At 38.6% G+C, this 25,004-nt stretch overlaps 3 protein-coding genes across 4 annotated transcripts in view; 1 reads left to right on the top strand and 2 right to left on the bottom strand.

Moving 5' to 3' along the window:
- Positions 1-1,063: 1,063 nt before the first annotated feature.
- Positions 1,064-7,807, top strand: LOC102290158 (cytochrome P450 3A40). The gene is made up of 13 exons (XM_005941306.3): positions 1,064-1,741; positions 1,895-1,988; positions 2,159-2,211; positions 2,598-2,697; positions 3,483-3,599; positions 3,830-3,915; positions 4,008-4,150; positions 4,233-4,357; positions 5,169-5,253; positions 6,307-6,467; positions 6,571-6,797; positions 7,189-7,351; positions 7,445-7,807. The coding sequence occupies exons 1-13, from the start codon at positions 1,674-1,676 to the stop codon at positions 7,517-7,519; spliced, it is 1,497 nt and encodes a 498-aa protein (XP_005941368.1). The 5' UTR covers positions 1,064-1,673; the 3' UTR covers positions 7,520-7,807.
- A 1,952-nt stretch (positions 7,808-9,759) lies between these two features.
- On the bottom strand, positions 9,760-17,274 carry LOC102289455 (cytochrome P450 3A40). Of its 2 annotated transcripts, XM_005941303.3 has the most exons (13): positions 16,359-17,274; positions 16,159-16,252; positions 15,936-15,988; positions 14,424-14,523; positions 13,873-13,998; positions 12,990-13,075; positions 12,757-12,899; positions 12,552-12,676; positions 12,361-12,445; positions 10,762-10,922; positions 10,437-10,663; positions 10,096-10,258; positions 9,760-10,014 (listed from the first exon to the last, which is right to left on the bottom strand). In XM_005941303.3, the coding sequence occupies exons 1-13, from the start codon at positions 16,406-16,408 to the stop codon at positions 9,940-9,942; spliced, it is 1,488 nt and encodes a 495-aa protein (XP_005941365.1). In that variant the 5' UTR covers positions 16,409-17,274; the 3' UTR covers positions 9,760-9,939. The 2 variants fall into 2 exon arrangements, with proteins under 2 accessions (XP_005941365.1, XP_005941367.1); XM_005941305.3 differs by having other exon boundaries at positions 9,761-10,014; positions 16,080-17,274.
- Positions 17,275-18,621: 1,347 nt separating this feature from the next.
- desi2 (desumoylating isopeptidase 2) overlaps positions 18,622-25,004 on the bottom strand; it is a 22,461-nt gene continuing 16,078 nt past the window's right edge. The window contains exon 5 of the mRNA XM_005941302.3: positions 18,622-20,450. Coding sequence (XP_005941364.1) covers positions 20,175-20,450 — 276 coding nt within the window. The 3' untranslated portion in view covers positions 18,622-20,174. The remainder of the gene's footprint in view (positions 20,451-25,004) is intronic.

The raw sequence follows: 25,004 nt of genomic DNA, 5'->3' as shown, positions 1-25,004 counted from the left end.
AATGATGAATACTGTGAAATGTTTCTGGATAACTTCAGAATTAGGTTGTAGTGCAGGGAGAGACTTGGCTAAGAAACCAACTGAGAAGCTGGGAAAATAATATTTATTTGATGATGAAAGCATAGAAATTAACTGAGAAACTAAGTCCAGATTCAAGCTGGGGTCATTGTATGTCATGCTGGATTCTCAACTCGCTGGCCAAACAAGAAAAACAGAAATGTTTACACATTTCAATGTAATTAAAGTCGCAAACCCTGTGCCTACTCCTTTGCTAATCTTTATACTCTCTAGGAGATATCGTTCTTTAGTTTGGACAATAACACGCCAGCAAAACTCTAATGCATAGTAGAATTAGATAAATCTCACTGCAATTAGTATGGATCACGTCATCAGAGCGATAAACATGTTAAGTAAAACACAACAAAAGTACTGAAGAGAGTAATGTTTGCACACTTCCACAAAGCTGTGAGAGAAGAATTACAGCAGCCTGTGTCAGGGACATTACATCAGCTTCTGCAGGGCCTCCTTGGTTTTTGTAGAAAAAAGGTGGGTCTCAAACAACTGCTGAGCATGCGCAGGAGTAATAGCCCCGTAGAAATATTCACAAGACTCATATGTTAAAAGTCGATTAGAGACAAACTAGACCGGACGGCAACCGTGGAAAGTGAGAAAATAATTATTGGGGGGATAATGGAGAACTTCGTTATTACAGGGAAGTATTAAAACAGATCAAAACGAAGGTTGATTTACAAACCAAGGACACCCTAAAGCGGATCATTTCATGCAGCAGAAATAGCAGACACATTAGAAATCGTTGATGGTTAAAGTATTTTATTCAGACTTACGCAAAACCAAAAACGTTTTAAAAGCGTCTTGTAACGGAGTTAAAAATACATATGAAAAACATGCACTTACCTGTTCTTAATTATCATTTTAAGTGTGAATTTTATCATTTTTTTTTATTGTATTTTATTTTGAAAACCCAGAAACCGGATCTCACTCTAACGTTTAGAAGCTGCTAAGGCTTCCGCTTCTCACAGCGCGCGTTTGCACTGTGAGGGAGCTACAATTGCTGTACCATCAGAAGACACCTGTTGAGTGTGTTTTATGTCTTCTGCAGGTACGTGAGCTTGTTAACAGCCATTTTGTCTGTAAAGCACAAGCAAGTGAAGATGTAATGCGCTATTGTTAATTTGTCCACTAGAGGGAAATGTTTAGTTGGTGATACTTATGTTATCCTGTTATTCTGTTTTATACGATTGTGAAATGTATTTTATTAGTCATAAGATTTCTTTTGTATACAAGCTCAGTATGACAGAGTGTAAAATGAGAGAAGTTATTATTTTCCACCTTTTCTTTATTAAAAGGTTAATTGTAAGTCTGTTAAGACAGCGCGCGTTTGCACTGTGAGGGAGCTACAATTGTGGTACCATCAGAAGACACCTGTTGAGTGTGTTTTATGTCTTCTGCAGGAATAAACTGTGAAAAGCCAACCTTCCTGAGCATCTGTGATTTTTGAAGAGCTGGAAGTGTTACAGTCTGACCCTTTTTAGACCTTATTACGTAAACACATTTTTGTCTCATACGCTCCTCCCACCACATGACGTCTTCTTAGGTTCGCTGGTTTTCCAGCCTTCAGCTACACCTGCGCTTTTGTCGGAACGAGGTCAAAAATGTTTTTCACGCTGTTTTCAGCAACCACCTGGACTTTGCTTGCCCTCCTTTTCACGTTGATATTACTGTGAGTATTCCTCGACTGTTCACTGCGGTCAAGCCACCGCACCTGGAATCTTGTTTCTTCTTAATTACCTCGAAAGCAACAGTTGGGTGTCAGGTTTGCTGTTTGTTTTATTGTCCAACTGGCTCCTATCCTCGCTCTCTTTTTGCAACACAGGTACGGATTATGGCCATATCGGTTATTCAAAAAGCTGGGGATACCTGGACCGAGACCCCTGCCTTTTATTGGAACGATGCTGGGCATGAAGAAGGTACGTACATACACTAAACTCACCTTAGCGACTGGGATACGAGGAGCAGACTGATTTAATCTTGAGATTTAGAGATCAGGATTTGCTTGATGAACCTGTCTGTGCTCACGTCCAATTCAGTGGCTTTTTGACACTAATACACATTTTTTTTCCTGTCTACCTTATTGCAGGGATTTCTTGCTTTTGACCTAGAGTGCCATGCCAAGTATGGTGACGTCTGGGGGTGAGTTGTTAATTCATCATGACTGATAGAAGACTCATTCAAAACCACCACTGATATCCACTCATACCAAAATATCTCTGGGAGCCAAACTCACAGTATGTTAAAAATGTAACATATTGTGACTGTGGTTGTGAGGTCAACTCTGTGACAGGATGGAATAATGAAAAAGGTTTTTTACTGGCTTCCTCTTTTTATGAAGTTGTTCTTACTTTGGAGCTTGATCTGATAAAATAGTTTAAATATGAGATGGTAAACAAATATCTTTCGGTGGAAACATAACAAACCATTTTCTCTTTAGGGATAAGTGCAAGAATCAGCCTACATATCCAGATGTGTAATAGTACAAAAAAGAAAAAGAATTGTGAAAGACTCTTTTCTTTTTTTAGGTTGTACGATGGACGAACGCCAGTGTTGATGATTGCTGACCCTGAGATTGTTAAAACTGTGATGGTGAAGGAGTGCTACTCTGCATTTACCAACCGCAGGGTAAGAGGTTCATCTTGTTGTATATCAGAAGTCCTGTCAGTGCAACACTCTCCATGTAACATAGTCTGCTAACAAAACATTGTTTTTTACTTTATTATTTTTCCAAGTTTGCTTTCAGTGGCGCTATAGTCTGAGGCTGACATGTCTAATAATAACAATAACTACAGGGACAAACTGGTATTATATATAAATGAAGTAATGTTCAAATCAGGCAGATTGGACTTTCACCAAGAGTTACACATTTATACTCAAGGGTTACATCAGCCCACACGTACACAGGAGCTGAGACACATGAAGTAAACCAAGCAACACACTTCACTGTTTTGTAGCCACCTAGAGATGAACGATAGATGTTATCTTTCTTGCTCTGTATAGCAAAATCAGAGATACTTTTACAAAGGGGGCGGGCCCCACACTTTGGGAAGGTCTGCATTATAATATATTATATAGAAGGACTTGGAGAGAGCTGTATCTCACTGCGTGAATGTCTTAAGATCTCAGATATTAGAAGCCAAAGATTTCAGCCAACAATCGTTGGTTCCTATCGTAAGGGTAATAAAATCATATTGGTCATAAAATTTTAGTATGTAATGCTTCAAGGCCAGGGGTCAAAGGTCAGACATCAGCAATCTGCTATAAACGCAGGTTGACGTCATGTTGTAATGAAAACGTAAGCGCTTGCGCTTTGGCGAAAATGGCGTTAGAAGACATTACACTATCTGAGGAAACTTTGAGTTTCTGTGTGACAGGGTGGAAGCAACAGTAAAGTTATTTCCTTTTCACAGGATACCAGTTTTGTCAGTGGACCTATGGATGACGCCATTACAGTAGTCAAAGATGAAAGGTGGAAACGAATTCGCAACAGCCTGTCTCCATGCTTCACAAGTGGAAGACTGAAACAGGTTGATATCACATCTGAGTTCATTAACCACTTGTGTGTTAACATGTATATGAAGTGCATTTTTTACTTGCTAAAATATGTTGGGAGAACAACTCCCCAGGCATGGCTAAAACTGTTGGTACCTTTACACTTAAAAAAAATCATGGACAAAAAATATTGACCTAGACTAGATTAAAAAAAATTATAAACATAATTCTCTTATTTTGTTTCCATTATTAAAAAAAAATAAAGGTTTTTCCCCTCGTTGCTCGCTATGCAGAACGACTTGTTGCAAAACTTGAGGAAATGAATTTGGATGAACCCATCACTGTCAAACAGTATGTTGTTCATCTGTAAAATGCAAACATATTATACTGTTCGTCCTAAAATAAATAATGCACTGACCATTTGTCTTTTCCAACTCTCATAGGTTTGTGGCTCCTTACAGTTTAGACACTGTGACCAGTGCTTCTTTCAGTGTGGAGACAGACTCCATAAACAATCCAAATGATCCAGTTAATGTTCAAGTCCAGAAACTACTTAAGATAAAAATTTGGCTTTTATTCTTACTAAGTATGCCCTCCTTTTATGCAAACACCATTTGGTAATATGCTATCTTTAGCTTTAGGTTAACAACTCTTTGCTCTCTTTTCAGTGGCATTTCCCTTTGGTGGACGTCTGGCAGAGCTCCTGAAAATTGATATTGTGCCCAAGGACAGCATTGACTTTTTCTACAACATCATCAAGAGATTTAAAGATCAGCATCATGAAGAGAAATCTGTAAGCATTCAATTTAAAACAGAAGATCAACATTGTCTTGTCTGTATGCACTAACCTTTGGGTCATTGTCATGTAGCTGTAGCTTCATGTTATGTGGGGTCGAAAAGGAAGATGCTGCGAGGGACTGTACATATCCTTGGCTATAATACTGTACAACGATAGTATAGCAGTACTATAGTTGTGCTGAGTCTTTTCAGTGTCCCCATCCTGATGTTTTAAACTCAACATGCCAAACAATGAGCAGCTCTATCCTCACCTGCAACTTCTCAATCACATAGTAAAACATCCCATGCCTTTTCTTGCTGTGTCATTCTAATGGCACCATAATTTACAAAGCAAATGTATTGTTGAATTTAAAAGGAAATGAAACTAGTTGCAGAGCCAATCACCTCATCAGGAAAGTGTTTACTGACACAATGTAGCTAAAGTGTTGTTTTATGTAGCTTTGAAACAAGAGTAGTCACCCCCTGGTGACCATTAGGAAAAATTACTTCAGGGAAAAACTTTAGAGAAACTTCTGCGTTTTTTTTTTTGTTTGTTTTTTTGTTTTTGTTTGTTTGTTTGTTTGTTTGTTCTTGGATGTAGTTTTGGACAAGAACACCAGTGACGCCTGTTTTCATCCATGAGGTGTGTGCGGCAAAAAGCCGTACAACATGTCTTGAGGCGACTGTTGTTCTGATTTGGCGCTACATAAATTTTACCTCTATTAACTTGTGTGTGCTACTCTAGTATTGTTTTAACTTTGGAATATTCAATTTCATACATGGTTTCTGGAATTGTTGTTAACGATGAATGTTTTTTTCTTATCTAGGACCGAGCAGACTTTCTGCAGGTGTTGATTCAGAGTGAGATCCCAGAAAAGACGTATAAGGATTGTGAAGAACAGCCAAGTAAAGGTATGTTTTTACCACAGAAGTATCAGGGCGAGTAGGGCAAAGTGTAGGGCTCAGCTTGTTGTCCACTTTCAAGTCACTCATGTCACATGTACTGCAGACCTGCCAGTGTTACATGTTATAAATCAGGACCTGGGTGATAATTAAATGAAGGGTTGTACATACCTCTGTAATATCCCTGTACGTATTTATATAGCCAGCCTGGCTAAGTGTTTTAAATTGTATGTGAGAGATGTCAAAGTGAGCCTGGACTGTAACAGGCCCTATGAGGCACTGTGAGGTGTATGAGATATTGTGGAGCATTAAGGGCTTTGTACTTCAAGATGAGGGAGCCATGGAAGAGTAGCCAGGAGAAATGGGATATCTATTTCTCGTTGGTGTTACCACTTCTATATACAGCATTTTAGAGCTATTGGAACTTGGAAACTACTGGAGAAATTTAACACACAGGAGAAGACACACAGCATGAGAAGACAACATGACAAAGAACAAGGAGAGACAGACAATAAATAAACAGCAGGTAATGAGGGGAGATGGGAAACAGTTGGGAAATACACCGGGAGCAAATCAGGAATAACAAGACAAGGGAAGTTAAACTGAACACAAAGCACCTGAGACAAGAGACTATCACAATAAAACAGGAAATTACACTGAGAGGGAGACGAGAGGACTTGACACAGGTAACGAATACAGAGACATGACTGTCTTCACAGTACAGGCACAAAAGGGAACAGACAAAAGTCAGCTATAATTAACCTAGAGACACAAAATAGAGAACACACAAGCTCAAAACACTGCATCCATGTCACAAAACACTTGCAATAATTAGTTTGTCTTACCTTCAGTTAACTATCTGTTAGCTATTAAAGTAATTCCTCAGGAGTGTCAAACATTATGTGGTTCTTCACATCACCTTCAGATTTAGGAAACTGTCTCTGGCATTTTTCTTTTTGATCAGTTTCAGTTTCAGTGTGAGATTGGCTCAGTACTAGTTACTGATTACTTTAGGGTTATTATATTAATTATAAACGGACTTTGATTTTGTTTTTTCCGTAGGTTTGACTGAACATGAGATGCTTTCCCAGGCCTTGATCTTCATCTTTGGAGGCTACGAGACCACCAGTACCACTCTAACTAACATCCTTTATAATCTGGCCACCAACCCTGATGCGTTGCAGACCTTGCACAAAGAAATTGATGCTAACCTGAAGGAAGATGTACAGTAATTCGTCCCATGATGTGTTTCCATCACTGATTTAGTAGTGGACATCATTTACATATTGTCTTTTTTTTTTGTGTTTGCTGCCTTTATTTGTCTAGGCACCCATTTCATACGAGGAGCTGACCGGTCTACAGTACCTGGACCAAGTTATACTTGAATCAATGCGTTTGATTCCCACTGCCCCTCGAATTGACAGGACATGCAAAAAAACTGTGCAGGTGCATGGCTTCACCATCCCTGAGGGAACCATAGTTGGGGTTCCTGCTTGGGTGTTGCACAAAGACCCACGCTACTGGAACTCACCTGAGCTTTTTAGACCAGAGAGGTAAATGTGCATGTAGGTGTGTCATCACAAGGTTATGAAGAACCCTGTCGCTCTCCACAAGAGAGAATAATTAGTGAAATCTGGGACGTTTGCTTTATCTTTTTCATCCCAAAACCTCTGCAGCTGTCTGCTTTGAGTCATTGTTGTTCTGGAAGCTGAACTGTTCCCCTAGACTGAGGGTGCTGCAGTGTGGAGCTGGTTTTGATCTGACTTGTCCTCAATCAGGCCCGAGAGCTCCTCAAAGCTTTAGAAGTAACAGTGTATTTTTGCCCTGAACTACGCCCTCCTACTCTTTATGTTGAAGGTTGCCTGAACATCGTGGTTAAATACAGTGAATTATAGGACTCTACATATCTACATTTTTAAAGGTTTGTTTGATCTGTATCTGCAGGTTCAGTAAAGACAACATGGAAGAGGTGAACCCATACGCGTTCATGCCATTTGGACTCGGCCCTCGTAACTGCGTTGGGATGCGCTACGCCCTCCTCGTCATGAAGATGGTTATTGTCCGTCTCTTGCAGAAGTACACTTTGGAAACATGCAAAGAGACAATGGTGAGAGCAGCAAACCTCCACATTCAGACTGTCATGGTACTCTGCTGTCCTGTCACTGATGTTACATCCATTTCTTTTCTTCTTCTTTTTTAGATTCCACTTCAGTTTGACTGGAAGTTTCAGCCAGTTCAGCCTGTAAAACTCAAGTTTGTTCCCAGAAATCAGTAGTCTAAGAGGGAGCTGCTACCATGATGACGTTCATTGTGCATTTCTTTTTTCTACTGCTAAATTTTAAAAGGTTATCAAGTCAGTGCAGTGTAAACACTTGAATTTTCTTGCAGCATTAATAAATTTTAATGACTTTGGATTTGTGCAAACATTATTTTGTGACACTTCTGCTTTAAATTTGCTTTTCATCATTGTTTGATTACTTTTGATTTCTCTTTGTGTATGCGTTTCATGGGTTAATAAGTACAAAGTAAATAAATATAAAATAAATACAGTCTACACAGTCTAGAGACAGTCTTTTTAAAATCTTTCATGTGCATTAAATATGCTGCTGGCAGTGATGCATGTCTCAGTGATGGCTGTTAACTCTGTTTCCCTGGGCCTTTTTGCATGTGTTATGAATAAATCTTTTTTTTTTTTGGTACCGGTTTTATTTTGTTGTATTTATCCGCAACACCTTAAAGTCTGGTCTGTGACAATATTGTTGGGCATAAACCGGTCTGTGGTGCAAAAAAGGTTTAAGACCGCTGCTTTATTCAGCTCCCCAGTTTATCCTGTCTATGAAACAAGCCATTTTAACCCTCTAAAGGGATGATTTAAACAAAGTAGGTGGAGCTCAGTGAGCCTTCTAGGGATTTTACACGTTCGGACTTTATTATTTGAAACTGGTTAACCATCAGCATTGCAACTTATATAAGTTAAAATTATTAAAAGCATAATAGTTCCATTTAGCTTATCTTAAACCTATTTGTTGTTTTAAAATTGATGAAATGGAATAAAATTTACTAGGAAACTTTGTATCACCTTTGAAATCCTTTCCAGTGAAATCCACTTAGGAGTAAAAAGTTAATGTTCAGTGCATGTGATGAGGGTCCTGAAAATGAAGGATAATCTGATCTTTTGGCTGATGCTGTTGACATGAAAGCATTCCTGTTACTGTAGAAACAGGCAAACTTTACAGTTTTTTACAGATTTTTACTCAGTACTGCATTTGTTCAACATACCACTGTTAAAAATAATAAAAGAAGGAGCATGTGGAACTATTCCTTCTGGAAAACGAAATTTGTCCAAATTGTCAGCGTAGAAGAAGCACAGAGGCTCAGTTCTGGAAACATATGCTGGAACTTTGGATTTTGGACATATTTTATTGTGAAAACATGAAAGACACTGACGGTAAACAGGCGATGCAAGTATTTGCATTTGATGACACAATCTGAAATTTCTTTCTATATAACCAGCAATGGACAGTCGTCAAAGTTTAGAACAAATCAAACACTTGTTGCCAGCTGTTGAAGCTAGATGGAGACAGATGCAACCAATAACAAAACTACAGTCATCAGTGAGAGGTGTATCGCACAAGCAGTAGCCTTATGATTTAATAAATGCAATTACAATTTAAAAATGTATAAACGCTAAAGTCAAAATCTCTTGAGTGTAAGGTCCATTTAAGACACCGACTGGTGTAACTTTTGGACACAAAATAGATCAATTTTTCAACACAATTTAAATAAAAGTAATTAAAAGAGATCAACACAGCAAAATCAGATGTTTAACCTGCTCTCATTCAATAACTTTTTTTTTTTTTTGCCTGTCCCGTTTGGCTCTTTTGCCATCAGAATTGTTGTCTAAAGGCAAAGAAAGATGCCCAATGGATTTACTTTACCAAATTGACCACCCCAGCCTTGCCATAATGGTCCATTTGATTCACCTTTTATTGTTTATTTTATTTTCACTTACTGAATATGGGACAGACTTGACTGGGGGAAAGAAGGGGAGAAAGAAAGAGGGAAAGAGAAACAGCTGAGAAGAGGGACGGGGGAGAAGGGCAAAAACCAAAAACCAACAGAATGAGCAGAAAAAGAAAAAAAAAGAAGAAAAAAAAGAAAATGCATATATCGATCACCTGGGTCACCTGCTGAGAAAGAAAAAAGAAAACAAGCAGAAGAGAACAAGAGTAATAGAATAAACAACATCACAATGATATATGGGAATATGACAGTAAATACTAAATATTAAACATTATTGTGCAGCACATAAGATCGACAGCACACAGTGTGCTTTGAGGTAGGAGCCAAAAAGGGTGTAGTTTGTGGGTGTGATCACCCGTGGTACACCTGTGAGCATGGACGCGCTTGTTTTTTGTTTTTTAAAAGGTTCCTTCATGTAATAATCTGCTAGAGGGTGTGGGAGGGGGGGGGCACAGCCCCGTCCTCCAGGGCATGAAGCAGGTATGGAGGAGATCAAAACTCCAGACATCCAGAGGCCCCCAGAACACAAGAGACCAAGGAAGACCAACAGAGGGGCAGCCGCGCCACTGTCAATAACATTTTAAAATAGTTGAAAATATCAACTCAGTGAATTTATCTTGGCAGCAGATATAAAAACATGTTTGATGGGATTTGGAGACGTTCCCTCTTAGATTACTCTTTTCTGAGAACAAACTTGAGTTTTACAGGCTGAACTGGCTGAAACTTCCAGTCAAACTGAAGTGGAATCTAAAAGAAAAAGAAAAGAAAATCAGGAACATGACAGCATAGTTGTATGACAGTCTGAATGTGGCAGAGTGCTGCTATTACCATGGTCTCTTTGCATGTTTCCAAAGTGTACTTCTGCAAGAGACTGACAATAACCATCTTCGTGGTGAGTAGGCCGTAGCTCCTCCCAACGCAGTTACGAGGGCCGAGTCCAAATGGCATGTAGGTGTATGGGTTCACCTCCTCCCCGCTGTCTTTACTGAACCTGCAGATACAGATGAGACTTTTACGTTTATTCCGCTATTTGAAACATTCAAAAATAACATAACAGGTGTGTAAAAAGAGAGATATGGCTGGGTTACTCTGCACAAATACAACATTTTCTTTAAGAATTATGTCCCAGTGGATGAGTTTTCAATAAGTTTGTAATGGCACACATTTACCTCTCTGGTCTGAAAAGCTCAGGTGAGTCCCAGTAGCATGGGTCTTTGTGCAACACCCACACAGGAATTCCAACCACAGTTCCCTCAGGGATGGTGAGGCCATTCACTTTGACAGTTTTTTTGCACACCCTGTCGAGGCGAGGGGCAACGGGAAACAGTCGCATTGATTCAAGTATAACTTGGTCCAGGTACTTTAGACTGGTCAGCTCCTCGTATAAAATGGGCGCCTAGACAAATAATGGAGGTGGCAAGCACAAAAAGAAAATAAATTGTTGTCCATTATTCAAACAAAGATGACAGAAAATTATGTAAAGAATTACTGTACATCTTCCTTCAGGTTATCATCGATTTCTTTGTGTAAGGTCTGCAACATATCAGGGTTTGTAGCCAGATTATAAAGGATGTGAGTAACAGTGTTACTAGTGGTGTCGTAGCCTCCAAGGGTGAAGACGAAGGCCTGGGAAAGTATCTCATGCTCAGTCAAACCTAAAACAAAAAACAAAAGATTTTATGGTAATAAAAAGTGGAGCAGGGACCAAATACTGTTGATCTTCTTTCAGCTGCCCCCTGTAGGGGTCGCCACAGCAGATCATCTTTCTCCATCTCACACTGTCGCTAGCATCTTCCTCTGTCACACTAACGCTCTGCGTGTCCTTCTTTACTACATAGATGAGCTTCCTCTGAGTCTTTCCCTTTTCCTCCCTCCTGGCAGCTCCATTTTCAACACCCTTTACCTAACATATCTACTATCCGTCCTCTGGACATGTACAAACTATCTCAGCCTTCGTTCTCTAACCTTATCGTTAAAGTGCTCAACCTGAGCTTTCCACCTCCAGCTCAGCCTTTTCTAGGGTCACCATTTCTAAGCCTTACATGTAGACACAACTACATTCTTGTTAGCTTTCCCCCCTCACACTCATATACACCCACTTCACTCTATGTCCAGTCCACTCTCTTCTGGACTATCTGTTGCTTTGGATGGTTAACCCCAAGTATTTAAACTCTAGAGTTGGATGTCTCGAGACCACTTTTATGTGGTCTTGGTCTTGACTTGGTCTTACTTCTCAGATTGAAATAGTGTTCGGGAGATTTGGAGTCAACCACTGGCGGAGCGGTGGGTGGGTGGCTTACTGGGCTTAAGCCCGGGTCATTTTTTCAAAAGCCAATTTTTCAGTTTAAAGACTTTTTTTGTCTCGGTCTTGGTCTCGTCTTGGTCACGGTTTATGCGGTCTTGACTACAAGTCTATTAAACTCCTATAGCTTCAGTATCTCTCCTCCTGGCAGCATCACTGTAGCATCTGTCTCCCTCTCATCCAGACACATGTATTCTGTCTTGCATCTACTGACTTTCCTCCCTCTTCTCTCCAAAGTATACCTCCATCTCTTCAGGCTTTCTTCCACCTGCTCCCTTCGCTCACTATAAATGTCATCGGTGAATAGCACTGCCTGAGGTCATCTGTCAATGTGCCCATTAACATTGTGAAAGCAAGAGCAGTTCTCCTGTGTACTGTCTTCATCTCCCTAGTTCACATTTTCTTCGCTAACCTCTACGTTTGAATACTTTCTTGTACTTCTCCATTTTTAAATCACTAAATCTCCTTGTCCTCTTTCCTCTATCCAGAGGATACACCAAACACATTCTTGGCAGTTTCCCCTCAACACTTAAAAACACTCAAAACTCTTCACTATCACCCAGAGCTTGTCTCAACTACATTCGTGAGCTCTGCCCTGTATTCTTCCCTCTTAAAATATGTATTTTGACATTAACTGTTAAAATAAATGATCAGTATACAGCTATATAGAATTGAATTTAAAATCCTCATCCTCAAATACAAAGCTCTTAAGACTCCATCATATATCGGAGACCTCATATTTGAGACTGGAGGCTAACTTGGGCTTGGTTACTTCTCCGATAAAAACATACCTTTACTTGGCTGTTCTTCATTGTTCTTATAGTTCTTTTCTGGGATCTCACTTTGAATCAACACATGCAGGAAGTCTGGTCGTGTCTGGTTTAAAGCAGACAAGCATTCAGAGCAGGACTTGAAAATGACCCAGAGGTAAGTGCATACAGACTAGATAATGTTGTTCTTCCTTTACAGATATAATGCTTACAGATTTGGCTTCATGATGCTCATCTTTAAATTGCTTGATAATGTTGAGGAAAAAGTTTATGTTTTCTTCGGGCATGATCTCAATTTTGAGCTGCTTTAACAGACGACGACTGAGGGGAAATGCCACTGAAAGAAGAGCAAAGAGTGGTTAACAAAAGGATATGATCAAATGGAGTTTGTGTAAAAGAGTAAAAGTAAGGTCATACTTAGCAAAAAGAAAAGCCCAGTGTTGACTTTAAGGACCTTCATAATTTGAACATTAATAGGGTCGTTTGGATTGTTTATGGAGTCTGTCTTCACACTGAAAGAAGCACTGGTCACAGTGTCCAAACTGTAAGGAGCTACAAACCTATAAGATTTGAAAATACATGTGGTGAATGCTTCAGTTATTTAGAATGAACAGTGTAATGTGCTGGCATTTTACAGATTAACAACATACTGTTTGACATTGATGGGTTCATCTAAATTCGTTTCCTCAAGTTTTGCAACAAGTCGTTCTGCATAGCGAGCAACGAGGGGAAAAATCTTAAAGGAATAAAAGACAAAATAAGAGAATTATATTATATTTATTTTATTTTGGAGAGATATACCCATATTTGCCACAAAATAAAACAATAAAAGAGCAATAAAAGAGTCAAATTCTTGTTTATTTTGAAAATTACTGATTTCTCTGAGGATTTATAAATAATTAGTGATATCCAATAATAATAATAATAATAATAATAATAATAATAATAACTAGTGGTATGTTTGGTAGCTCCATAATAAGGTGGTTTTCACAATTGCCAAACAAGCAAAAACTCACTGGTTTGGTACCAGGAGAAGACAGAAATTTAGTATAACAATCTGCTAAATGTAATAGGTGTAATGACACCTTTTGAATAAGGGGGCAGCCAAAAGGGTCTGTTATGTGGTTATATTTTGAGCCGTGGACAACATGTAGCTATAATTATTTGCACACTTTGGGAACTTAAAAAAGGAACGGCAAGTACCAGAACACAATTCACTTTAAATTAAAGTGGAAATAGTGGAATAAGGCTATTAGGAGCTATAAATAGTGCCTTATGTTAGTGATTTCCTGAAATACCTCAAATTACTGTGTACCTTTATGTCAGTATTATCCAAAGAAACAGCTAAATGTTAGTGATTTTATATATTATGTGTAAAGGTGCCAAAACTTTTTAATGATGCCTGTATAAGTAGTTTAAGGGAAAAAACCCAATACAAAGTGATGACATTTGAACAAGAAATAAATCTATTACTTTTGTTGTAAGCGCACATTAAACACAGACGTGGTTAATAAACCCACATATGATATCGACCTGTTTCAGTCTTCCACTGGTGAAGCATGGAGAGAGAGTGTAGAGAGTGTTGCGAATCCGTTTCCACCGTTTGTCTTTCACTGCTGCCACTGCATCATCCAGAGGTTCGCTGAAGAAACCAGAATCCTTTGAAAAGGAAAACGACAAGGAAAAACTACTCTTAGTGTTTACAGTTTGCTTCCACCAACATCTTCCAGTCCCCTAACGACACGTGTAGTTTGCTCAGATAATGTAATATCATTTGTAATATCTTGTAGTATCATTTCTGTGATAGCTCTATATTATGCATTTTCATGTAGTACTTTGTTTGGACAGATCAATGTATATGGAATTAGAACAGTTTGGACAGGCCTGAGTAAAACGTAATTATTAACCTGCCCTTTTACCCCATGTTAATGATATATCTAGGGGGGAACATATTTCAGTTTAGCTTTCAAAGAAAAGCAAAAGATAAAACTCTTTTGGGGAGTGTTGCGCTGACAGGACATCCAAAGGTTTCATGATTTGCTGAATTTTCACTCTACTGTACGATAGAAAGCGGAGCCTCTTACCCTGCGGTTGGTAAATAAAGAGTAGCACTTTTTTACCATCACAGTTTTAACAATCTCAGGGTCGGTCACCATTAACACCGGTGTATGTCCATCGTACAACCTGCAGAAAAGGAAAGAGCCTTTCACAGTATCTTAAATCTTAAATCACAGCAAATCATTTAAGGCATTATTAAGCATCTGGATATGTAAAGCACCTTCAGATCAAAGAGGTTTTTTCATCTGTGCAGGTAGTAAAATTACACATCGATGGTGATTACATTGATTACACGTCATGCTACAAATGGGATATCACGGTCCTATTATTATTAAATAAATACATGACAATGGAATAAGAAATTTTATAGAGTTTATTTTTGTAGGTTTTCATATGTTTCTCACTTCACATTCCCTGAACTCATACTTTGACTGGAATTCATTTGGCAAAAAAGAGGGAAAAAGGTAGGGGTGGGGGAAAAAACCGATACTGTGTAGTATCGTGATATTTTGTTTGCTAATAATGTATCGATACAGGGACAGCAGAAATTGATATTTTGTTACAAAAAAAGTTTTTGTGGACTGGAACTCTGACTTCAGAGCATGTTGATCCTTTTTCTGAGCAAGAATCCTGACATTCCTTCACTGTCCAAATGTGTTTAACTTTTTTGTGGCAGCAATAAACATGACAGTTTACTTCTTTTAATTTAAGACATGTTTTATTTTAATTAAGTGTAAAACTTTTTTATTTAATGCAAAATTATATTTTGTTTTAATTTACTTTCAAATTCTTCAGTTGCTGAATGGGCTGCATAGTTTTTATAAATTGCATAGTTCAGAATAGCTATAATTGTACCAGATGGTTGCATTCAGTTAAGTTGGACTAGACTGTAATACAAACCGTTCAGTTTGTCAACAATAAAACTGACTGAAATGAGAGAATGACTGAGTGCGAGACTTTGATATTAGATAAAATGAATATTGATAAAGTTTACCTTTATGTACAGAATCTGAATATTGCAAAATATTTTAAAAAATTGCAATAATATCGTATCGTGCGTTAAGTATTGTGATAATATCGTATCGTGGGATGTATGGTGATTCCCACCTCTAGAAAAAGGATGAACAAATTTAAAGCTGAAGTGAAATAACTGCTTTTCAAATCTTCTATTAATCATTTTATATAAATTTTAATCTAAATATTGATAAAGGAATTTTGACATACTTATACTGTGAACCTGTTTGTGAACCTAGTGTAGATATAGTAGGATATATGCATTTCAGAAACTTCGCCTTGTGTTGTAAAGGACTGTCCCCAAACTTTTTCCCCTTTTATCCCTAAAATAAAGAAAATTGGATGCTATGCTTCCACCAAAAGAGATCTGCTTCAGGCCAAAAGGAGAAATGGCTTCATGAAAAATGTGAGCCAGTGAATATTTTTTCCACCCTGTCCCAGTGATCATGGCTCACAGACAGAATTTGATATCAACAGACCTCCTGGTGATTTCTTGTATGTATACTGATGAAGCAAGAACTCACCCCCAGATGTCCCCATACTTGGCATGGCACTCTCTGTCAAAAGCAAGAAATCCCTACAAGAAGTTACAAGAAAATCTGTTTTAGTGTCCAAAAAAACCCCAAAAAACCACTGAATAGGACATCTAAAGTATACAGAGAGCTCACTCATCTCGAATTCTCAAGGATCAAATCAGTCAGCTCTTCATATCCCAGTCTCTAAGGTGAGTTTGGTTTCTGTGCGTACCTTCCTCATGCCCAGCATCGTTCCAATAAAAGGCAGGGGGCGAGGTCCAGGTATCCCCAGCTTTTTGAAGAACCGATATGGCCATATTCCATATCTGTATTACAAAAAAAGGAAAAAAAATTGGGATCATCAGTTGGACAGTAAAAAATAAAAAACTCTGCCAGGATGACACCCAGCTATTGCTTTGGAGGAATACTCACAGAAAAATCAACGTAAAAAGCAGGGCCAGCAAAGTCCAGGTGAAAAACATTTTAACTTTGTTCCAACAAACAGGAGAGGAAATGTGGCTGCGAGCTGGAAAACAAGTGACCTATTTTCATTTTACACAATAACCCAGGAGGCCCAAAGAGATAAAGCTACTGATCAAACATCAGACACACAGGTTACTGTGACATGATCATCAGTGTGTAATAAACTTTTACGGCATCAAAAGGCACTCTGCTACTACTCACACTTTAATTATATGCACTTATTTTTGGCTTATTAGTAACAAATATGCACCAGATTTTTTTTTTAACATGAACAAAGTAATTAAAAAAAACTAAGTGTGATCCCAAATGATTTGATGAATTTAAAATACAATTAATAAAAAGACATGTTTTGAGATATATTTTTTGGGTGTCATTTCAGATTTTAACTTTCTTTTCAGGTAACTTCACTTCCAGTATACTCATAAGATTTTACACAACAGGATAAAATAAAAGTAATCTGTTCTTTAGCAGGCCTTAAAATGAGGTAAATAAAAATGAGTAAATAAAACCTCAAATAACCCAAACATGAGTTTTTATCCCATCTTATTATTTAACAAAAAGCCCTTACGAGAGTTGATTAAATGACTGTCAACACATGTGAGCACCTCTATGAAAGCAGAGATTTGGGAGTTTGCTGAGTTGCATTTAGGTGTGTTTTTAAACACAATAGGATCAATGACCTTAAATAACTAACTTCTGCTGCCGATCTGCCAGTGAGAAAGATTACTCATAGATGGGTTTAATTCTCTGTAGAAAGTAGTGTCAACCCTCCAAGTCACTCTGTACTGCAGCTTAGTTCTGAAATTATGCAAAGCCCTCCTAAAACAAATATTGACCCATGAAATAAATGTTTAAACCCTAAAGAAAACAATCTACTAACAAACTAACACATTTAAACCTAAAACAAGGGGGATCTTTAATCACATTACTAGAACAAAATCTATAGCCATAAAACTAATTCGCCATGACACAAACACAGTCACAGATTGTATATTTTCTTTAATAACTTTCCAACAGATACAAATGTGTTCGGCTCCATCTAAAGTCTCTGCAAGTTCACTGTGAAACGGCTGAAGTCAGTTTTTCTGTGTTTTGAATGATTGAGGTTTCCCGATCTGCATTCATAGCTCACAAAGGTGGCGCAAAATCTCACAAGTTATCACTTTAAAGGATATTTACTCCTCTGAGAAAATAAATGCACACAAGAAATGAGGGTGATTACAATTCATAGGCTGCCAACGTAAAAAGAAACAAAAGAAGAAGAAGAAAGTGACGTTACAGCCATCTTTGGTCATTTTAATTTACTATACCTTAAATTTGGCAATCACAAGTAAAATAATAACTAAGTTTGTTGATGATTAGTGTTTAACGATTTATTGTGTATTTGTCGACAGACAGATGATTGTATCACAGCTGAAAACCACCTGAAGTTATGGTTACAGGAAACTTCAGTAACAGTACAAATAACAGCCAGCAGAGGGCGTCGTCAACAACAGTACGTGTGAGTGTGCATTATAAAGTTTATTTAGTGAAACGTGAAAATAACTTTTAAAAATTAAATCCTTTTACTTCAAATCAGATAAAATATGCTGGTTTTTGTGTCTTTTACATGATTCCTGTAAAACTGCTTCAGTTTTGTTAGAAAGTCCCGAAAACAAAATTTTTACCCCATGGTTGACACTGCCACAAAATGTTGCTAAAAATTAGCGTGAGCACAAAAAGAATACAACTAATCTCTTAAAGATGCAGACGCATTTGTAAATACACCCTGAAAACAGTGCTACATATGTTAAGATTGATATTTCTTTGTCGTGTGTGAGAGATGTGTGGTAAATTTGGCCCAGTTGGTAGCTCGTTGAAACCGCTTATACTATAAGCGGGGGCACACGCTCCTACATTCATGCACAGACAGGAGAAGAAAAGAAAAAGGAAAAGTGTGCAGGCTCGCAAACAAGCATACAGGATGTAAACAAAAGCTTTTTCTTTAAATCTGAGCGAAGAGTAGAAAACTGCACTGCCTCAGCGTGCTGCCAAAAAGCTCTATGGAGTGACAACTGCATTAGAAAAGCAACAGCGACAACGCAAATGAGCATGTGGGATAAAAAAGTTTAAAAGATCATGTTACAAAGCCTTTTAGAGTCCTGAGTTTAAGGGCAAAACAGACAAAAAGGCCAGAGTCTTTATTTTGTAGAAATACTATAAGGATTTAAAGAAAAAAAAAAAAAAAGGGTATCCAAGATCAGTTAGTCTTCATAACATGTTTTCAGAACATCCATGGCTCTTGTTTGGGACAATACACAATATGCAGCATATGTCTCCTTGTTAACAGGATATATATTTGTCTGAGTAAATCAGGAGGTTTTCCCGACCAATAGCCTTCCGATAATCAAACTTAACTAAACTGTGCAGCGATGTTTCAAAACGGCACCACGTTGTGTCGCTCCTAACTGGACACAGTGTGAAGAAAGAGACTGTGAGAAGTGCAGGCTGAAGAGAGGTCAGTTAAAGAAGAGCTCGTCTGCCTTCGCTTCTTCTTCAGACACATTTGTATACATTGCAGACTGACATTGTGTCCTAAGTGTGAGCGTGGACCTCGATTTTTTTCGGATAAAACTTTTGCTTTATGCTTTTAAACTACTGGGAGTCTTCTACAGTTGACCAACAGAACACTTGTGGGTGCTCTAAGGCACCTTGGCAGCTGCTACTGAGAAAGAAATGTTTCCCATCTTAAATCAATCCCCCCTTCACTAGAATCTAACTACGAAATGATTTAGAAACATTTTACATTATTGGTGGTGAAATACTTGTTGCTACTTCATAATTATTAAGTAAATCCACTTCATTAGTTTGCTTTAATCAAAGCATGTGAGGTTATTAAGGATGGGAGGGAGGATCTGACATCATAGAAGAAAGGCGGGGGTCTCTGTGAAGCTAAGAAAGTCTTATGGATTGACAGTGGTTCTGGATCTGTTTGTTCTTGTCTATGCAGCTGATTGTAGTTCTGGTTTAGGCTGTTTACAAACCTACAGCCTGCTGTAATAAAAAATAAAAGGCAGAGGATCCAGCAATTTGAGGCAAAGGGTAAGAATTCCCAAAATCCACCTGTTACTTTCAAGATTGTAGCAGCCACCTGTCCCAGACCTGATCTGAAACACAGCAGGCGGCAGTGGAAACATTTACCAGCCACAGATCAAATGATATCAGCGCTCAGCTCCTGGACATTTAAAACCACCAATAACTGGGAGGTCGCTCAAGACAATAAAATCCCCTCACAGACCTGCTGTACTTAAAAGTATAAGGCAGAGCATCCAGCACTTTTAATTCTTGTAGCAGTCCTCTGACATTTTTAACACAGCCATAAGCCTTAACAAACCTAAATCATACCCTTTTGGTGAGGATCAACACCACTGATAAATAAAGCACTGGTATAGTTTGGATGTGGCTGGTAAACACATGAAGGAATTTGGCAGGTAAAATAATGAAAACATATTCGATGTGAAAAAGTTAAAATCTCAGATTGATGAGAGCGATGACCACAGGTTTCCCGTCTTTGTCAGCAATAAGAGCTCCTTTCTTCGGCAGGAAAAAAAACCTTTCACTGCTCAGGACTTCTTCAAGTGTTTGGCTGACACCCCACCATGCGCGAGGATAAGTCTGACAGGACCTTTGGCTGTAGATAGATCCATCAACTGCAGCAGGTTTTCTGTTACCTGGCTGCCAATGTAACAAGTCCAGCCCAGAGTTTCTCAGCATGCCATGCAGCCTCTACCTGCGGGGCTGGTGGCGAGAGTGACGAGGCAAGGAGGAGGATGGGCTGGAGGACGAAGAAGGTGAGCAGGGTGACATGGAGGCCAGGGAGGCTGTGGCGGCGGCATCCTCTGCCTCCTCCAGTTCGCCTCCGTGGAGCTCCTGGCTCACACTGGACTGTAAGGCAGCTGGGGTCAGCCACTCTTTGGGCAGGCAGCTCTGGAGGAATGGCACGCAGGAGCTGAAGTAGGCCAGGCGATTGACCCAGCGAGGGATCTCCCTGCCACACAGGATCTGAGAAGAAAGACAGGAAGGGAACGTTTTAGTAAGTTCAGTACACAAGAAGTGACGCCTTAAAGCAAATGTATATTCTTTTTTAAGTGAATGAATAATATTACATTTTTCAACTCCATGCAAGTCGTCAAAATCAAGGGAAAAAGTAATCAGTCGTGTTTAGTGCCTATCATTTACATGTTTTGTTATGGTTTGCAGGTTTGTGGTACGTAATGAACTATACACAGACCCCTTTCTGCAACGTCATCAAGCCATGCAATACAGCCACAACGGCAAATGATACAAAGTACAATAAAATTAAATCAAAGAAGTCATTTCAGAGACAAAAGCTCCATCCACCTACTATTGAAGTCTTTTTATTGTTAGGGACAGAATAAAGTTTGCTTAAAGGGAGGTGGAAGGGAACTACAATGACAGAAGATGAACTGAGGATCTGCACAAAGACCCAGTACATGACAAACGAGGGTTAAACTGATCTGCGAGTCATGCAACCCTACTATTTTTATATCCAAGACTACAAATAACTGACCATAACTGGTGTATTTTAATTAGTAGTCAATACCACTGGTCCCTAACCTTTTTTGCGCAAAGGACCGGTTTATGTCTGACAATATTTTCATGGACCGGCCTTTAAGGTGTTGCGGATAAACACAACAAAATAAAACCAGTACCGGTACCAAAAAAAGATTTATTCATAACACAACATGAAAAGACCCAGGGAAATCAAGTTAAAGATAACACTGATAAAAAAAAATTAACCTATTATCCCAAAAACCATACATTTCACACCCGCTCAACTCTTGCGGCCCGCTACCGGTCCATGGCCCGGGGGTTGGGGATCGCTGGGCAATACAATACCAATACAAATCATTAGTTCCTAGACTGACAGAAAAATCAAGTTGAATTTAAGTAAACCTTTATGTATGAAGCTCCAGTTCAAAACAAAATCTGACTCGAATAGCTTTACATTATAGAAGAAAGAATGAACCGAAGTCCTTTTAACAGGAAAATACCTTGAGAGGGAAGTATGGGAGCTTCTGCCACTGAAAAACACATTTTTGCCATCCTTAAGTCAAAATTTCAGGATGTTATCCAGAACATTTAGATCATCTTAAAATTTGAGTTAAGTATCTAAAAATGTCAACTTATAAACTTAAACGTCTGGTAAAATAACTGGAAATTGAAAAGAATAAGTTGAAATTGCAAGTCAAGTCAAACTTTTGACTGGCAGGATTATGTAGGGCTTTTGTTTCAGCGGTGGAAATAAGCTTCCACGGGGAAGAGAGTGAGGGGACACGAGGAGAGAGAAAAGAGCTAACAAATAAAAAGTTGCAAAGTTTACTTCCACATATTATATTATAGTATTTTCTGAATTTCCATATCACCAGTGAGTTGTGTCATTAGGCAAGTGAAGTGCTAGAGCTTATATAAAATAACTGACTATGCCAACACTGAGGGAGATAAAGAGCAGTAATAAGTATTAAATTATATTCAATAAGTCCCTTCTGTCACTTCCTGGTTAGTTTGTTCTCCATAAGAGAACTTGTCAGTGTTGTGAGAATGCTGTGGAGGAAATGAATCTGAAACAATGACTGCATAACCAGAAATTACATCCTGCCTGTGTCTTGAACTTCCAGGAAACTGAATCAGATTTCCCGACTTTCTATGCCATAAATAAATCTGTAATATGACTCTGTGCTAGTGATTTCTCAACCTACTGTAACAGTTTGTTCACGAGTACGTCTAGTTGGACCTTTTTCAGTCTGTGGTTGACATTTCTCTCTCACAATCTCCCTTAACAACTAACATGCTTGCACAGGCAGACACAGTCTATGTTATGGCTAATTATGATTACTCAGTGCTATTAGAGGTTGTTACAGCATAATGGGAAAAGTGGCTTCCAAGAAACTCAAAGTGTTTTCCTAGTAAAAGGGCTTAATTATGCTTTGATCAGAACATTTATTGAAGCTGCTGACGAGCTGCTTTTACAGACGTGTAAGGAGACAGAGACAGTGGGTTTGCTTTTATCTACAAAAAAATTCTCACAAAGTGGCTGATTTTTGCTGATGATACTAGATTGCATAGGTTGTTTAGGCTCCAGCGATGAGGTTCTTCCATTTCTTCAGAGACTCAGCAAGAACTGCTCCTTGCAGAAGAAGAGGTGGTGGCCTACATTCACCAAAATCCTTAAATATCATCTCTTTAGTGTTTGGCTGACATGTGGCTGATATATAATAAACCGTAGCAATTCACACTACTATCATGAAATATTCCTTTGCAATAATAAAGTAAGCCTTCAGATCAACAATAGGCAATATTCATCCAATATAAAACGGTTGAAATGGGTTGGAAACATCAGCAACAGAAACATTTTCCTATGCCATGTATTTGACACTATGTGTATGTCTGTGCACCACAAGCACTGCTGCTACTCTTTCCCAGCCGAGCAGCTCATCTGTACAGATTGTTAGCACAATTTTATTTGACGAAGAAAGCCTCAATGAAAATAAATATTCTTTCATTTTATCCAGTTTAGATGTTGACTGAGAGACTGATGCTACTAGTCTGTTTGGGATTTTAGATGATAAAGCAGTTTTATGTACACTGAAAGTCTGTGCAGGTATTCCTTGTTTCCTCATTTACAATTAATTCCTATACAGTGGTCCTCGCTGTTTTGCAGATTTTTGTGTGCAATATTGCACGTTTGTTGTTTTTTTTTTTAAACAGCGCATTGTGTTCCGCGTCCTGATTAGCTGTAGATCACTGTCAATCAATCTCGCCCCGTGCCTTCTGTACAGTACAGAATGCCTTCAGCTTGTCAAATTTACATAAATCTTCGATCGCTAGCAGCGTGACTCTGAAGTGCTGTACTGTATGTTTGTAAGTTTTCTCCCCAACAAACACAACAATGTCGACAAAACGTTTTGCACCGTCAAAGACACCCGCGGGAGCCTTTGGTTTCATTCTGTAATACTGAACTTATTTTTCTATGAAGGTTTGAACGTTTAGAGTGTTTAAACAAGAGAGAAAAGTGTGAACATATTCATGCCTGTGTGAGAAAAGTGTATAAAGTGTGTAGTGAGGGGTTTTACAGCCTTAAAACATCTATAATAATTGTAAAAAATAAAGTTGGCTACTTTGCGGATTTCACCCATCACGGGTTATTTTTAGGACGCGATAAACAAGGGACCACTGTACTCCTATATTTATTTTTATATTTTTGTATTCAATGCACTTATCTCTCCGTCACAAGAGCTAGACCTCCAATGTGTCAAAAAGGTGATCCTTCAACCTGATTTTTTATTTTCAGGTAGAGGATGAAGTTACAGGATGGGACATCTTACAAATAAATAAATAAATGTAAAAAATAAATGATGAACATGCCTCTGGTTTGGCTTCATCTTTGCCCTTGGACATTCATCATTATTTAATTGGAACCAGTTGGTTGCAGCTTAGTTTTCAAAAGCCTGAGACAGCCAGTTTTACACTCTGTGCAAGTTTAGCATCTGTGGTGAAATCGCATGCATGCTAAAGGACGGGATTTCTACAGATGACCTAAAAAAGAGCAGAAGTGCTCCCTGTGGTCCGCTGGTTCACAAGAAATCGATTTTAAATGAGAAATAAGTCAGGCATTACTGTAACTTTGAAATTCACGTTTAATGATTCTTATCATACATTAGGTCACCGTGTTTCGAGTAACAACCTTTCTTTGAAACAAAGTCTTCCAATTGGCTAGAGCCCCACATTGTGGCCAACATTTTATAAAACAGAGGCAAGTAAAGGTTTATAGATCTAGTTTTCTGTCAGACTACTAGGACTACAATATACTGAAAGGTTATTAGGAATTTCTACTGATCTACTGTTAGAGTTCAGTGGTCTGCAGGGAGTACGGTATTGATTTTTCAAAAAGAAATCTGACATCTAAGTCGTACACATCAAACATTCTTTCTGAAGATTTAATTTTTATGCTTGATCTTTCAAGCATCCTGCATTCCTGCAACAACAATCAATGTGTCCTGCCATTTTTTACTCTGTCGCTTTGAGTCAGTCTCTCAAGGTAATGCGGTTAGAGTAAGCATAAAAAAAAATCAAATCCTGAGAGGGAAGATGGATGACTCTCAATGGTAAACCTGCATGTGTGCTTGATTTTATTTCCATGTACATGTCTGAATTTTATTCTATTGCACTGACGTGAAGTACTGTCTGCATTTAAGGTTTAGAAAATACCATGGTATGTTGTAAGGATTTGTCTTTTATTAATTGTCTGTGTGTGTGTGTGTGTGTGTGTGTGTGTGTGTGTGTGTGTGTGTGTGTCTGTGTGTGTGTGTCTGTCTGTGTGTGTGTGTGGTCAATATTCACACAGTGAGTATCGACTGCAATGTGAGAAGCCTGAAAAACAGAGAGTGGAGAAGGATCAGATATTGTGTCCTGAGGAGCAGGTGACAGCTGCAGACAAGGCTCTCAAATGTTTTCAAGATGTGGGAGCTGGGACCGGCTGCATTAGTGGCTAAACGAAGCATCTGTGAAGGCAATGTGCTGAATGATATACACGCA

Source organism: Haplochromis burtoni, unplaced genomic scaffold (genome assembly GCF_018398535.1).
Source record: "Haplochromis burtoni strain Fernald_Lab_line unplaced genomic scaffold, NCSU_Asbu1 Contig_46, whole genome shotgun sequence".
Classification (NCBI taxonomy): domain Eukaryota; kingdom Metazoa; phylum Chordata; class Actinopteri; order Cichliformes; family Cichlidae; genus Haplochromis; species Haplochromis burtoni.
The sequence above is the reverse complement of the archived record's forward strand: the minus strand, read 5'-3'. Positions and strand labels throughout refer to the sequence as shown.

What these genes read in the sequence shown, in the direction of transcription:
- LOC102290158 (XM_005941306.3), top strand. Translation starts at nt 1,674, where the DNA reads ATGTTTTTCACGCTGTTTTCAGCAACCACCTGGACTTTGCTTGCCCTC. An exon ending in CTTTTCACGTTGATATTACT is followed by an intron (nt 1,742 to 1,894) that starts GTGAGTATTCCT and finishes TTTGCAACACAG; the next exon opens with GTACGGATTATGGCCATATC. An exon ending in TGAAGAACAGCCAAGTAAAG is followed by an intron (nt 5,254 to 6,306) that starts GTATGTTTTTAC and finishes TTTTTTCCGTAG; the next exon opens with GTTTGACTGAACATGAGATG.
- LOC102289455 (XM_005941303.3), bottom strand. Translation starts at nt 16,408, where the DNA reads ATGTTTTTCACCTGGACTTTGCTGGCCCTGCTTTTTACGTTGATTTTT. An exon ending in CTTTTTACGTTGATTTTTCT is followed by an intron (nt 16,253 to 16,358) that starts GTGAGTATTCCT and finishes TTTGTAATACAG; the next exon opens with ATATGGAATATGGCCATATC. An exon ending in TGGGCTTTTCTTTTTGCTAA is followed by an intron (nt 12,677 to 12,756) that starts GTATGACCTTAC and finishes CTCTTCTTTCAG; the next exon opens with TGGCATTTCCCCTCAGTCGT.